Raw genomic sequence first — 15,493 nt, forward strand, 5'->3', positions numbered from 1 at the left:
TTCGAGTACAGGAGCAGGGAGGTACTACTGCAGTTGTACAAGGCCTTGGTGAGACCACACCTGGAGTATTGTGTGCAGTTTTGGTCCCCTAATCTGAGGAAAGACATCCTTGCCATAGAGGGAGTACAAAGAAGGTTCACCAGATTGATTCCTGGGATGGCAGGACTTTCACATGAAGAAAGACTGGATGAACTGGGCTTGTACTCGTTGGAATTTAGAAGATTGAGGGGGGATCTGATTGAAACGTATAAAATCCTAAAGGGATTGGACAGGCTAGATGCAGGAAGATTGTTCCCGATGTTGGGGAAATCCAGAACAAGGGGTCACAGTTTGAGGATAAAGGGGAAGCCTTTTAGGACCGAGATTAGGAAAAACTTCTTCACACAGAGAGTGGTGAATCTGTGGAATTCTCTGCCACAGGAAACAGTTGAGACCAGTTCATTGGCTATATTTAAGAGGGAGTTAGATATGGCCCTTGTGGCTACAGAGATCAGGGGATATGGAGGGAAGGCTGGGGCGAGGTTCTGAGTTGGATGATCAGCCATGATCATAATAAATGGCGGTGCAGGCTCGAAGGGCCGAATGGCCTACTCCTGCACCTATTTTCTATGAATACACAGAGAATGGGGGAGGAGGGCGGGGTTGTGGTAGAACACTACTGCACAAGATCGAAAGAAGCTGCAGAAAGTTATCTACTTATATACATACTTTGATCATAAATTTACTGTGAACTTTGACTTTGTGAATGCTGTAGAAAGAAAGTGTGATGAATGATTAATAAGGTGCTAACAAATCTTTGAATGGAGCAACAGAACCATAAAAATCTGTCTTGCTGCAGTACATTTGAATTTGATATTCTGTGATTAGATCTTGTTGGTCAGCCTGCAGTTTTATGAACATTTTACAGCGCATCACTTCTAGACCTGAATTGATTACCCTTTTTCAACACGCTTCCACAGGAAGCTCAACAGGCAGTGGAGCTAGTTAACTCGATGGTTTCATCTGATGGATTTGATTTAATTTATTTTTGTAAGAATGAAATTACATTCTATTGTTTAAAATACTTATGCAGTGAAGTTTTCTACTAAAATTATGTTAGCAAGTAAAAGGTGCAGTTATACCATTTATTTTTTTAAAGCACTCTGCTGCAGTGCAGCCATTGGAATTCTAATCACTGCTCCGCTTAACTTGTCAACAGCAATCTTACACATTCAATGGAACGCCAATAGTCCTTTCAAAACCTTTTTACTTTTCCCACTCCTGCTAATGAACATTCCTTAATTGTGCTTTAGAGTTACGTTTTGCTCCTGATGACCTTACACTGCTGACAGGGCAAGAGTCCAGAATGCCCCTCACAGAATATGCTGGCGAATTAAAGCACAAATTGGTGGCATCAACACCCATGGTTGGAACTGCGATGCTTTCTGCATTATAATGCTCGCCAGTGCACCAGCGATGGAAACCAGGTGAGAAGTTGCTGATGATGCCACTTTGAAGGTCATGGGTTTGTGCTATTACTGATGCTGCTTGCAAACCTTCCATGGGCTTTTTGCTCTGAAATTTGAAGTGAATCATCTGAAGCAGGTGCCACCCTTGTCACAGGGGCAGGGATTACCAAGCTCAGCTGTATATAAACCAGAGTGAATTATTGCTTTGATGAGATGGTTATAAGGCCAATTCACACATTTACACAGACACAAAACCCACTAAGGCATGTCACGCACCCAGCCTCATTGTCAGTTTCAAATGACCTACCCTTTTTTGCCCATCAACAGGTAGTCAGAGGCAAACTTTATCAGGGCTGTGTACTCAAGGTTTTCTTGAGTACAGCTTGCTCCCGTCCTTTCTCTGCTGTGCCAGAACTCCTGATAACTTTCCCAACAGTCAAGTTATCCCCATTCTCTCCTGATTCCCAGTCGCTTGACTACCCAATGTAATGCCCAAAATCAACCATTAATTTCCAGCCAATGTTCCAATTGGAATCTTTCTCTGAACAACCCCCACCTCTCTTCATTTCAGGTCCCTGATCTGCATCGTCCCTTCCTGAGCCTCTTGGCAATGCCTCCTTTGTCCACAGTTTATCACTTATTTGCCTTCGTGACTTTGCAGTGGCAGAGGAAAGTCAGAATCATAGAAAACTACAGCTCAGAAACAGGCCATTTGACCCATCCAGTCCATGCAGAACCATTTAATTGGCTGGGGAAAGTATACAAGGCTTGTTATGTCAAACCAGTGTTTAGGGCTCCACGGGTGGGGAATGAACACATACAGTTTCATTTATTATTTCAGCTGTTGTATAATCTATGATCTATTGTACTCTTCACAGAAGAAAAAAAAATTGTTTAACTTTTTTTTATTCTTCATTACTCCCATCTCCATAGCCTACCCTGGTTCTGAATTAAGTAATGTCTCAGTGTTATAATTCTCTTCTTTATTTTCAGACCCTTCCAGTTGTTTCACCTTTCTTCTCTGTAATGCACTCCAATTCTATAACGCTCAATGACATGTAATGGGGGACTTCAATATGCAAGGGAATTGGAAAAACCAGCTTAGTGTCAGATCTCAAGAGAGGGAACTTATTGAATGCCTACAGGATGGCTTTTTAGAGCAGTTCGTGCTTGCACCTACTCAGGGAAAGGTTACCTTAGATTGCGTGTCGTGTAATAATCCAGATCTATTAGGGAGCTTAATGTAAAGGAACCCTTAGGAAAAAGTGATTGAATTCATACTGCAATTCGAGAGGGAGAAGCAAAAGTCACGAGTATCAGTATCAGTATCAGAATGGAATAAAGGGAATTACAGAGGCATGAGTGAGGAGCTTGCCCAGGTGGATAGGAGGAGGATACCGGCAGGGATGATGGCTGAAGCTACTGGGAATATTTCACAAGGCATAGGATAGATATGTCCCAAGAAGTTGTTCTCAAATAGGAGGGGTAGGCCACTGTGGTTGACAAGGAAGTTTAGGGACTGCATAAAAACCAAAGAAAGGTCATATAAGGTAGCAAAAGTGAGTGGGAAGTTGAATGATTGGGAAGCTTTTAAAATCCAACAAAAAGAAACTAAAAAAGCTGTAAGGGAAAAGATGAAACATGAGGGCAAACTAGCCAATAACAATTTTTTCAGTTATATAAAGAATAAAAGGGAGGTGCGAGTTAATATTGTGTAATGCCCTGGAAAGATTTCACTGCTAATGTAATGGTCTTTCTGTAGAGGCAGTGTTTGGGTTATAGTCAGAGATAACGGATGCTTTCGAATGTGACCTGGGACCTTTGTTCGGCGGGAGATGAGAGAAGACGCTGGAGAGAACTGGCTGTAGGATTCAGCTGGGGGGGCGGGGGGGGAGCGTGATTTGATGGAGCAAGGTGCTGAGATCGACTGAGGGTTGGTGAATATGAAATTCAGTAAGAGTTGAACTCCAACTGCTGCACATTTAACTGTTTAATTATAATGGGCCCTCTTTTGTTTTTTTTTCCTTTCCTTTCTTCACTAACCCTTTAGTTAAGTTAAGATTCATAAATATAATTCCTAAATGTCTGTTAGTTCTTGGCACTGAGGTGGAACAAGGTGGCAAATTCCACAGCATTCACACAAAGTGGGGTTTGGGGAGGGAGAGCAGTCTCAATCTCAGGACTAGAGTGTGTATTCCCAAGATTTATGCAGCCAAGGAAACCAGTGGAGTTTCATTTGTGGGGGTATCGTCCCAGATCGATTCCATTGGATGCTGTGTGATTGCCCTGAGCATTGATCCAGTGGGTTGTGTGTTTAAGCCTGTGTTATACTATTGTCCGATAAAGTGATTACAATACGTGGTCATGGACGTTGCAGGGGTTGAGTGGTGGTGTTAATCCACAGGGTTACCAGTAACGAATGCATGTTTATTGAGTGGGGTACACATTCATATTCCCGATGAATTGTTAATTTGAACATTAAGTACTGGTAAAGCATTAGGAACAGTCACAATCATGGAGCAAAGGTTTGACAAAATGGCAGGCTAAGACTTTGTTTAGTTCAGACTAGCACTGATGTATCAGCAGTGGAACTGCCTGGTACATTTGGGGGTCCTGGGAGAGGGAGTGCTGTGGGCTGTCCATGCTTTCCTGGAAGAGGGGAGTGTGGATGAGGGTGCAAATCGGAAGCCAAGTTTCTCATAGCTGGGGGGCAGAGAAATTAAGACAAGTTGCTTTCGTTTCTGCGGAGAGAGAGGAAGGAGTGGTCTGATTTGGAAGGTTTAATGAGTCCTCCAGAGAGGCGTGAGCATCCTGAGTTGGCATGGCCCTTACCTCCCTGGCAAATCATTGACCCAGTGCACTGGAGAGTCACAGAATGTTCTCAGGGATAATGCCCTCCCCCAGTGGGGAAGAGGAGCATGAGACTTGGACAGAGCAGACCTCTGAGATGCTGGATGAATGGCAGTGCTCTGGTGATGTGAAAAGACAGTGATTGGTAGAGTCTGAGGGGAATGCTGCTGAAGTAGTGAGGTCTTTAAAGGCACAGAACCCCTTTCCTACTTCTGTGGGCTATATGCAAGCGCTAGGAAATGTTTTTGGCGTGACAGAAAGCCCAATGGAGCTCATGACAGGGTTTTGGACCACGTTTCAGAAGGAGGGGAAACTTTCCACCTACATTTTCCGGCTAGAGGGGCACCTGAGTTGCTTGCGAAATGGGAGGGGGGCCATTTAAAATGGCTGAGGTGAATCAGTTAAGAATGGACCAACCAGCCACTGGACCTGATGGCTTGGGGTCTCCAAATGTCTTGTAAGATGCATCCCCCTTCCTTGTTTGTCAAGCTGATCAGAGAAGTGAGAGAGGGGGAGAATGCAACAGAGGCATGGGAGGCCCCCGTCAGCAGGTAGTCCTTGGTAGTAGCCCCTGTTGTTGAACTGACCGCTGATAGCCCACCCCAGAGAGGGGTAAAGGAGCCCACGGCGGAGTTGAGAACTGAGATATCCCGGTTGTTATCGGCCACCCTGCATAACAAAGCTGACAGGGAGGAGAACCCCCTAAGGGGACGGGCTAAGCAGAAGGCTGCTAGTGAATGCGGTCCCATGAGAAGGGGAGGGACCGATATTGTCTGTTAGAACTGTGGTTTCAGCCAGGAATACGAGGGTTGGGAAAACCCTCAGAGAGTGAGCCCATGGGTAACTAAGCGGACAGAAATGGCAGGAAACTTAGAAAGGACCCAGTGAGGGAATGGCCTGGAGTCTTTGGGGGGGGGGGGGGGGGGGAGAAGAGACATGTTCCCCACATTATATCAAGGACCACCCTAAAGCAAAAAAACCCTATTCCTGAAGGCTTAGTGGGCCAAGCTCCAGGGTATCACTATGAATTCAGGGTATTTATGCTAGAGCCATCCTTGACAGTGGCTTTCAGGTTACTCTGCAGTACCATTCATTTTACAACAGGTATTTGATGCATTACCATTGACACCACTCAGTGCGCTAGAGATCTGGGGTCTTAGTACGGATGCCTATCTGTACGATGGTTACTTGTCATTGAAGCTGGAGTTTACAGAAACAGATCTGGGAGTAGCTCAGGTCCTTGATAAATTAGCGTTGGTTTGTCCAGACCCAGTAGAGAAACTTAGAAAATAGGTGCAGGAGTAGGCCATTCGGCCCTTCGAGCCTGCACCACCATTCAGTATGATTATGACTGATCATCCAACTCAGAACCCTGTACCAGCCTTCCCTCCATACCCCCTGATCCCTTTAGCCACAAGGGCCATATCTAACTCCCTCTTAAATATAGCCAATGAACTGGCCTCAACTGTTTCCTGTGGCAGAGAATTCCACAGATTCACCACTCTCTGTGTGAAGAAGTTTTTCCTCATCTCAGTCCTAAAAGGCTTCCCCTTTATCCTCAAACTGTGACCCCTCATTCTGGACTTCCCCAACCATAGGGAACAATCTTCCTGCATCTAGCCTGTCCAATCCCTTTAGGACTTGATACGTTTCAATAAGATCCCCCCTCAATCTTCTAAATTCCAGCAAATGAGCCTAGTCATCCAATCTTTCTTCATGTGAAAGTCCTGCCATCCCTGGAATCAATCTGGTGAACCTTCTTTGTACTCCCTCTATGGCAAGAATGTCTTTCCTCAGATTAGGGGACCAAAACTGCACACAATACTCCAGGTGTGGTCTCACCAAGGCCTTGTACAACTGCAGTAGTACCCCCCTGCTCCTGTACTCGAATCCTCTTGCTATGAATGCCAGCATACCATCTGCCTTTTTCACCACCTGCTGTACCTGCATGCCCACTTTCAATGACTGGTGTATAATGACACCCAGGTCTTGTTGCACCTCCCCTTTTCCTAATCGGCCACCATTCAGATAATAATCTGTTTTGCTGTTCTTGCCACCAAAGTGGATAACTTCACATTTGTCCACATTAAATTGCATCTGCCATGAATTTGCCCACTCACCCAACCTATCCAAGTCACCCTGCATCCTTTTAACATCCTCCTCACAGCTAACACTGCCGCCCAGCTTCGTGTCATCCGCAAACTTGGAGATGTTGCATTTAATTCCCTCATCCAAGTCATTAATATATTGTAAACAGCTGGGGTCCCAGCACTGAGCCTTGCGGTACCCCACTAGTCACTGCCTGCCATTCTGAAAAGGTCCCGTTTATTCCCACTCTTTGCTTCCTGTCTGCTAACCAATTCTCCATCCACACCAATACCTTACCCCCAATACCGTGTGCTTTAAGTTTGCACACTAATCTCCTGTTTGGGACCTTGTCAAAAGCCTTTTGAAAATCCAAATATACCACATCCACTGGTTCTCCCCTATCCACTCTACTAGTTACATCCTCAAAAAATTCTATGAGATTCGTCAGACATGATTTTCCTTTCACAAATCCATGCTGACTTTGTCCGATGATTTCACCGCTTTCCAATGTACTGTTATCACATCTTTGATAACTGACTCTAGCATTTTCCCCACCACCAATGTCAGGCTAACCGGTCTGTAATTCCCCTTTCAATGTTCCTTGTATCCTTACAAGAGTGAAGCTTCAATTCTTGTTAGTGTAAATACTCCTACGTGGGAACCTGCAAGGAAAAAGTTGGACGCAGCTTTCTGGAAACATTGTCCTTTCACCCTGTGTTCTGAGCTGCTTTTGAGGAAGTGTATGGTCACACTGAGCTGGATGATGAGCAGAAACGAGGGACTGTGTGGTTCACCCAGTCCAAACCAGTCGTGTTACAGCCAAGGGAAGTAGTGAGAGTGATGGGACACCCCAAATTTCCTAGAATGCCTGATGCCGATGTCCTCTTGGTGGATGCTGCTGAAGACCACAAAGACGAGTCATGCTTATGTAACACTCGCTTTACCTAGTGGCATGATCTCCGGGGTGGTAAGCCCCCTGCCGGGCCAAACTTTAGGACTCCCGTTTGGGTGGATACTGCGTGAAGTGTCCCCTGTGTCAAATCAGTACAATACAGTGTTGGGAAATGTATGATAATAGATTTTGGTAAAAGGAACAATTGTGCAACTATTACCTAAACGGGGAGAAGGTTCAAACATCAGAGGTGCAGAGGGACTTAGGAGTCCTCGTGCAGGACTTCCAGAAGGTTAATTTACAAGTTGAGTCTGGTAAAGAAGGCAAATGCAATGTTGGCATTTATTTCAAGGGGAATAGAATATAAAGGCTCAGCATTATCTCCTTGCTTTTATAATACACTAGTCAAGCTGAGCTTAAGAGCATTGTCGACAGTTTTGGGTCTCATAGCTTAGAAAGGATGTGTTGTCATTGGAGAGAGCCCAGAGGAGGTTCACAAGGATGATTTTGGGAATGAAGGGTTAACACATGAGGAACATTTGGCAGCTTTGGGCCTGTACTCAGTAGAATTTAGAAGAATGTAGGGATTCTTTTTGAAATATACCAGACATTGAAAGGACTAGATAAGATGAATGTGGAGAGGATGATTCCTTCGGTGGGGGTATCCAGAACTAGAGGGCAGAGGCTCAAAATTGAGGGTGACCCTTTAGAACAGAGATAAGGAGGAATTTTTTTTTTAAGCCAGAGAGTAGTGAATCTGTGGAATGCTCTGCCACAGACTGCAGTGGAGGCTAAGTCTGTGGGTATATTTAAGGAGAAATTTGAACGTCTCCTCATCAATCAGGGAATTAAAGGATATGGTGAGAAGGCAGGTGTGCAGGGTTGAGTGGGATCCGGGATCAGCCATGGTGGAATAGTGGAGCACGCTTGATGGGCTGCATGGTCTAATTCCACTCCTAGGTGTTATGGTCTCGTGGTCTAGCATTGGCTGATTGTTAGGAGGCAGCGAGTAAGGATACAAGGATACTCGTTTGGTTGGCCGCCAGTAACAAGTGGTGTTTCTCAAGGGTTGGTATTGGGACCACTTCTTTACATGCTGTATAACAATGATTTATCGGATGGAATAGATGGCCTTGTTGCCAAGTTTGCAGATGACACGATTGTTGGTGTCGGGGCAGGTAGTGTTGAGGAAACAGGTAGGCTGCAGAAGAACTTAGATTAGGAGAATGGGCAAGGAAGTGGCAAACGAAATACAATGTTGGAAAATGCACGGTCATGCACTTTGATAGTAGAAATAAATGTGCCGACTGTTTTCTAAACAGGGAGAAAATCCAAAAATCTGAGATGCAAAGGGACTTGGGAGTCCTTGTGCAGAACAGCCTAAAAGTCAACTTGCAAGTTGAGGAGGTGGTGAAGGAGGCAAATACCATGTTAGCATTAATTTCAAGAGGTCTAGAATACAAGAGCAGCGATGTGATGCTGAGGCTTTATAAGCCACTGGTGACGCCTCACCATGAGGTATTGGTATTGTGAACAGTTTTGAAACATAGAAAATCTAAAGCACAATACCAGCTGTTCAGCCCACAATGCTGTGTGTACCAAACATTTTTCCAAGCTCTATATATCTATCCAGGAGTCTGTTAAAAGACCGTATCGTATCCACCTCCATCGCCATCGCCGGCAGCTCATTCCACGCACTCACCACTCTCTGTGTAAAAAACTTATCCCTGACATCTCCTCTGTACCTTCTTCCAAGCACCTTAAAACTGTGCCCTCTCATGTTAGCCATTTCAGCCCTGAGAAAAAGCCTCTGACTATCCAGATGATCAGTGCCTCATCTTTTGGGCCCTTATCTTTTTAGAAAAGATATGCTGGTATTGGAGAGGGTCTAGAGGGGGTTCACAAGGATGATTCCAGGATTGATAGGGTTATCATACGAGGAACGTTTGACAGCTCTGGGTCTGTAGTCGCTGGAATTAGTGTGGATGAGGCACACAAACTTGTAGGCACATGGTTGTAGGCACAAGTTTTTGTGCCTACAAAGACTTATTATACATTCCCAAACCAAAAGCCATCGATGAACCAGGAGGTACATCGTCTGCTGAAGGCTGAGTCTGGCAACCCAGGTCTGTACCAGAAAACCAGGTATGATTTGCAGAGGGCTATTTCAAGGTCAAAGGGACAATTTCAACCGAGGTTGGAGGGATATCAGATGCACGACACCTCTGGCAGGGTCCGCAACATTACTTCCTACAAAGCTAAACCCAATAGCATGAATGGCAGTGATGCTTCACTACCAGATAAACTCACTGCCTTCTATGCAAGCTTTGCAAGGGAGAACAACTACAGCTGTGAAGATCCCTGCTGCACCTGATGACCCTGTGATCTCTGTCTCAGAGGCTGATGCTAGACTGCCTTTAAAGAGAGTGAACCCTCGGGAGGCAGAAGGTCCCGATGGAGTACCTGGTAAGGCTCTGAAAACCTGTGCCAACCAACTAACGGGAGTATTCAAGGATATTTTCAACCTATCACTGCTACGGGCAAAAGTTCCCACTTGCTTCAAAAAGCAACAATACCAGTGCCTAAGAAGAAAAAAATGTGGGCTGCATTAAAGACTATCGCCCAGTTGCACTCACATCAACAGTGATGAAATGCTTTGAGAGATTGGTCATGACCAGACTGAACTCCTGCCTCAGCAAGGACCTGGACCCATTGCAATTTGTCCTTCGTCACAATAGGTCAACAGCAGATGCAATCTCCATGGCTCTCCACACAACTTTAGACCACCTAGACAACACAAACACCTACGTCAGGATGTTGTTCATCGACTATAGCTCAGCATTTAATATCATCATTCCCACAATCCTGATTGAGAGGTTGCAGGACCTGGGTCTCTGTCCCTCCCTCTGTAATTGGAACCTCGATTTCCTAACTGGAAGACTACAGTCTGTGTGGATGAGTGATAACATATCCTCTTCGCTGACGATCAACACTGGCACACCTCAGAGGTGTGTGTTTAGCCCACTGCTCTACTCTCTATATACACATGACTGTGTGGCTAGGCATAGCTCAAATACCATCTATAAATTTGCTGATGATACAACCGTTGTTGGTAGAATCTCAGGTGGTGATGAGAGGGTGTACAGGAATGAGATATGCCAACTAGTGGAGTGGTGCCACAGCAACAACCTGGCACTCAACGTCAGTAAGACGAAAGAGCTGATTGTGGACTTCAGGAAGGGTAAGATGAAGGAACACATACCAATCCCTCATAAAGGGATCAAAAGTGGAGAGAGTGAGCAGCTTCAAGTTCCTGGGTGTCAAGATCTGAGAATCTAAGCAACACACATCAAAGTTGCTGGTGAACGCAGCAGGCCAGACAGCATCTCTAGGAAGATGTGCAGTCGACGTTTCAGGCCGAGACCCTTCGTCAGGACGAAGGATTCTGAGAATCTAACCTAGTCTCAACATTTTGATGTCGTCATAAAGAAGGCAAGACAGCGGCTATACTTCATTAGGAGTTTGAAGTGATTTGGCACACACTCAAAGACTTCTGTAGTTGTACTGTGGAGAGCATTCTGACAGACTGCATCACTGTCTGGTATGGAGGGGCTATTGCACAGGACCGAAAGAAGCTGCAGAAGGTTGTAAATCTAGTCAGCTCCATCTTGGGTACTAGCCTACAAAGTACCCAGGACATCTTCAGGGAGCGGTGTCTCAGAAATGCAGCATCCAATATTAAGGACCTCCAGCACCCAGGGCATGCCCTTTTCTCACTGTTACCGTCAGGTAGGAGATACAGAAGCCTGAAGGCACACACTCAGTGATTCAGGAACAGCTTCTTCCCCTCAGCTATCCGATTCCTAAATGGACATTGAAGCTTTGGATACTACCCCACTTGTTTAAGTATACACTATTTCTGCTTTTGCACATTTTTTAATAATCCATTCAATATACATAATTGTTATGCTTTATTTTATTTTTTTTCTCTCTGCTAGATTATGTATTGCATTGAACTGCTGCTGCTAAGTTAACAAATTTCACGTCACACACTGGTGATAAACCTAATTCTGAATTCAGAAGGGAGAGGGGCGATCCCATTGAAACCTTTCAAATGTTGAAAGGCCTAGACAGAGTAGATGTGGAAAGGATGTTCCCATCTTGGGGAGTCTTGGACAAGAGGGCAGAGTCTCAGGATAGAGGGGCATCCACTTAAAACTGAGATGCAGAGAAATTTCTTTAGCCAGAGGGTGGTGAACTTGTGGAATTTGTTACCACAGCCAACAATGGAGTCCAGGTCATTGGGTATATTTAAGGCAGAGATTGATAGGTTCTTAATTAGATACGACATTAAATTTACATGACGGTGGCTGAGGAGTGGGGTTGAGGAGGGGCAAAATGGATCAGCCACGATTGAATGGCAGAGCAGACTCGATGGGCCAAATAACCTAATTCTGCTCCTTTATGTTATGGTGTCAAACTCGATGAAGACTTAGTTATTTGTGTTTTCAGATAGGTAATATTTTTTTCCCTTTTACATGATTTTGAACATTTTTATTTAAATGACAATGTTTGAAATCCTTCGAGATATTTTTGTGCAGTTAAATGGGGCTCCACAAGTAGATGATGAGGAGACCCAATTAACAGTAAACCTCTCATGTTCAAATATTTAACAGGAGCTTTTAAAATAATGGTAGGCTTGTGTGTGGAACTCACCACTGCATGCACCTCATTCACTTCTTTTGAAATTATTTATCAGAAACTTTTACACAGAGCAGTTGGACAGGAACTCAGAAGCATGAAGTCTTGAAGGCAGACTATTGACGAGGTTATGCAGTGACGACAAGTTTACACATGAAAGGAAGGTCAGATGGGGGTGGTGGTTAACAGATAGGAAATAATTAGAGCAAAAGTTAGCTTGTGGGTTATGAACATTAGCTAGCTCAGACAACTGTTACTGCTTCAGAGAATGAAACGGAGTTTTATCTTTCTAATAAAACACAGTGGAAACAATCATCCCACTGAAATGTAAGTGGTAAATTACATAGATTTGTTGTTGGCAATAAAATGAAACCATCACAGAGATTTAGTATTAATATTTATAGTACTCTAATCATTACATATCTTTGTTTGTTTTAGGAGCAAAATACCTATTCCTTTCCTGTTTCTCCACCCTTGTTTACACATTAACATTCAAACAGGTTGGTTTGCTTAAAAATAGCTGGTATTGCTCTGTACTTATCATGACACCACAATGCGAATTCATACGCATGTGTTTAATATTTAACAGAATTCTAAGTTCTGAAGTTCACATTCAACGACTCAGAGTGTGTTCAGTTTTCAGGGGCAGTACAAGTTCGAGGATGAACACATCAACCTTTTAATCTTTGGACAAAGGATAACTGATGGAAGTTTTGAGGAAGGTAAACTTCGTGTCGATTTGAAGGAAGGTGCTACTCACATTCGTGGATACAATTGCACTTTTGTACAAAAACGGTGAAACGATTTGCATTTTTCTTCCAGTACTGCTTTTCAGGTGATTACATTTCCAAAGAAGATCATTTTAATATTCATTATTTTTTTTAAAACATGGAAGGCCAGGTTAATTGCGAATCATATTTCAACCATAAACACGTAGCCGATTTTGAACCTCAACTTCCAACTAAGATTGTTCTGACGATATTGTACAGCATTATTCTTGTGGCAGGAATACTTGGGAATACTTTAACTATAAAGGTCGCACAAGTTCTCCAAAAGAAATGCTACCTTCAAAAAAGTGTTGCTGATCACATGATCAGTCTCTCCTGTGCTGATTTCCTTGTTCTGTTACTGGGAGTGCCTGTGGAATTATACAGTGTGATATGGTTTCCATTTTCCACATCAAGTGGAAACGCAGCCTGCAAGATTTATAACTTCTTCATCGAAGCCTGTAGCTATGCCACGATACTGCATATTGCTACTCTCAGTTTTGAACGTTACATTGCGATTTGTCATCCATTCAAGCACATGTCTGTATCTGGTTCAAGAACAGTGAAGCTGATCTGCTTTGTCTGGCTGACTTCCTTTTGCATAGCCTTGCCACTCCTCTTTGCAATGGGCATAGAGGATCCACTGGAGCCCTTTGCTGACGGAGGCCTCAATCCACTTCGTAGAAACTGTGATAACAGGAAATCAAACCATACCATTTGCACCAACCTCAGCTCCAAATGGGTTGTCTTCCAAGCAAGTGTTTTCAGTGCTTTTGTTCTTTATATTGTGACTCTCATCTCAGTGGCATGCATGTGCAAAATGATGATAAACACTTTAATCAGTATGGAGCACGAGAGCAAAGAGGACGGATCAAAACAAGGGAATACAAAGGTAGAATCAGCAAGAAAACAGAGCATTATGTTTTTAGGTAAGAGCTTCATCTCATTTAGTATCATGTTTGACTTTAATTTGTAACAGAATCAATATGAGTAAATCAAACCAATGACTATTGAGTGGAGGGGCAAGAAAATGAACAAGATATATTCTTTCATTAACTTAGTCACGCTTTATATCCAGGTCTAACAGTTGCCTCTAACCACTTCTGTTATTGTGTGTAGGGTTATTCACCGAGCCTGGAGGTTAGGTCACAAACATTTTGTCACCAGTCAAGGTGACATCATCAGTGCACAATTGAGTGCTGCTTCTACCAAGTACTTGCATTTTTATTGATCGGACTTGTTGTTCTGAATGGTTGGCTGTCATGGTAACTGCTAGTCTCCACTAGGTCCCGGCCAACTGGAGAGCCAAGTGATCTCCACTTGTGTAAATCTTTTCATCAGAATCGTTGAAGGAATTAAGTAGTTTAGTTTTGATCATTTTCATTAAATGTGCGGAGGTGTCAGCCACAGCTTGTACTCACTGCCACTTATCTCATTCTAATGCGTTCAGTGGAACCAAATTTGCTCTTACATTGCGCTCATTGGTCGAGTCTAAAATAGCAGGTACTGTACTGGGCTAACATAAAACACACAGATTGATATGTGCAGTACTAAAGATGACGCTTCCTTCAGGATATTTTCACCAACTCAGTACTAAACCTAATGGCTAAATGCTGGCACAGTTCCCACTTGCTCCTGAGTCACTCTCTCTAAAGGTGCATGGAGAAAGTTAATTTGGAAGGTCTGTTGCCTCCAAGCTGCATGTGTGTGGGGGAATGGAAATGCTCCCACACACATAGCTTTTGTTGCCATACAGTTGCAATTTTATTTTCCATGATATTTTGTCAAAATGATGCACAGTTTTCAGACTATGTAAAAGTTTCCCAGAGGACTGGTTGGTCCGCACAACTGTAAAAAAGAGGGAATGCTGCTTGAAGGGATGGTAAATACATTAAAAGTGAAATAAATCTGAAACTAGCACACTTTGTCTTGATTATAGAAAGGAAAGATTTTCTTTTACATTGAAAATGTTATTAATTTTTATCATTTACTCTTGTAATGTCACAGAACAGAGTGAGTAAAAGAAAAATAATATGTTGCTGTTAACACAAGTCACATCTTTTCCAGAGCATTTGAAAAAGCATTAGAACCATTGAGGAATGCTTTGCAGGTTAACACAGGAAACCTGTGTCCTCCAAGTTCCCTGAAATACTGATTTCCTTTGTTCTGTAGCTGAGCACAGTTTTCTCTCTCTACCCCAGAAAGAGCCACTGCCTTTGCCAGTGTTGGCTATATCTGAGAATCCTTGATGTTCACCTGCCAGTGTCAAATAAAACTAACATCCAGGAAGAGAGCTTAGGGAGAGATGGAAATTCAAAAGTATCTTAAAACCTAATGTGCCCATTACAAACTTTAATAAAACACTGAAATTTTGAGGGACATATATAATGCCCTCTAAGTTAAGTTATTTGTGCTTGCAGCAAAAGAAAATAGAATTAACTTTTTAAAGTAATGACATTAAACCAGGAGACCTTTAAAAACAGACATTTGTTTTTCAGCTTTGCACAGAGAGACTCTTGAAGAACTGTCTGGAAAAATGTAAAAGAAACGATCCATGTGACCTCACTGATTAGTGCAATAGTACCTACTTAGCAAAGTTTTTGGTCTCTTTATGGTGCTCGGCTCAAGGCAGCACCATTCTAGATGGGGCTAACCGTCTAAAATTGTTCGTCTGTGTGATCAGTCTCTGCTCAGTCACAGCCATCACCAAAATTACACTCCATGGAGTGGCGCGTTCACTGAGAACT

General features: G+C 43.4%; 1 protein-coding gene across 1 annotated transcript in view; it reads left to right on the forward strand.

The window, feature by feature from the left end:
- Positions 1-12,615: 12,615 nt before the first annotated feature.
- Positions 12,616-15,493, forward strand: part of LOC140199677 (G-protein coupled receptor 39-like) — a 118,004-nt gene continuing 115,126 nt past the window's right edge. Inside the window, exon 1 of the mRNA XM_072262147.1 lies at positions 12,616-13,675. Within this exon, the coding sequence (XP_072118248.1) occupies positions 12,868-13,675 (808 nt within the window). The 5' untranslated portion in view covers positions 12,616-12,867. The remainder of the gene's footprint in view (positions 13,676-15,493) is intronic.

Source organism: Mobula birostris, chromosome 6 (assembly GCF_030028105.1).
Source record: "Mobula birostris isolate sMobBir1 chromosome 6, sMobBir1.hap1, whole genome shotgun sequence".
In the NCBI taxonomy this organism is placed as follows: Eukaryota; Metazoa; Chordata; class Chondrichthyes; order Myliobatiformes; family Myliobatidae; genus Mobula; species Mobula birostris.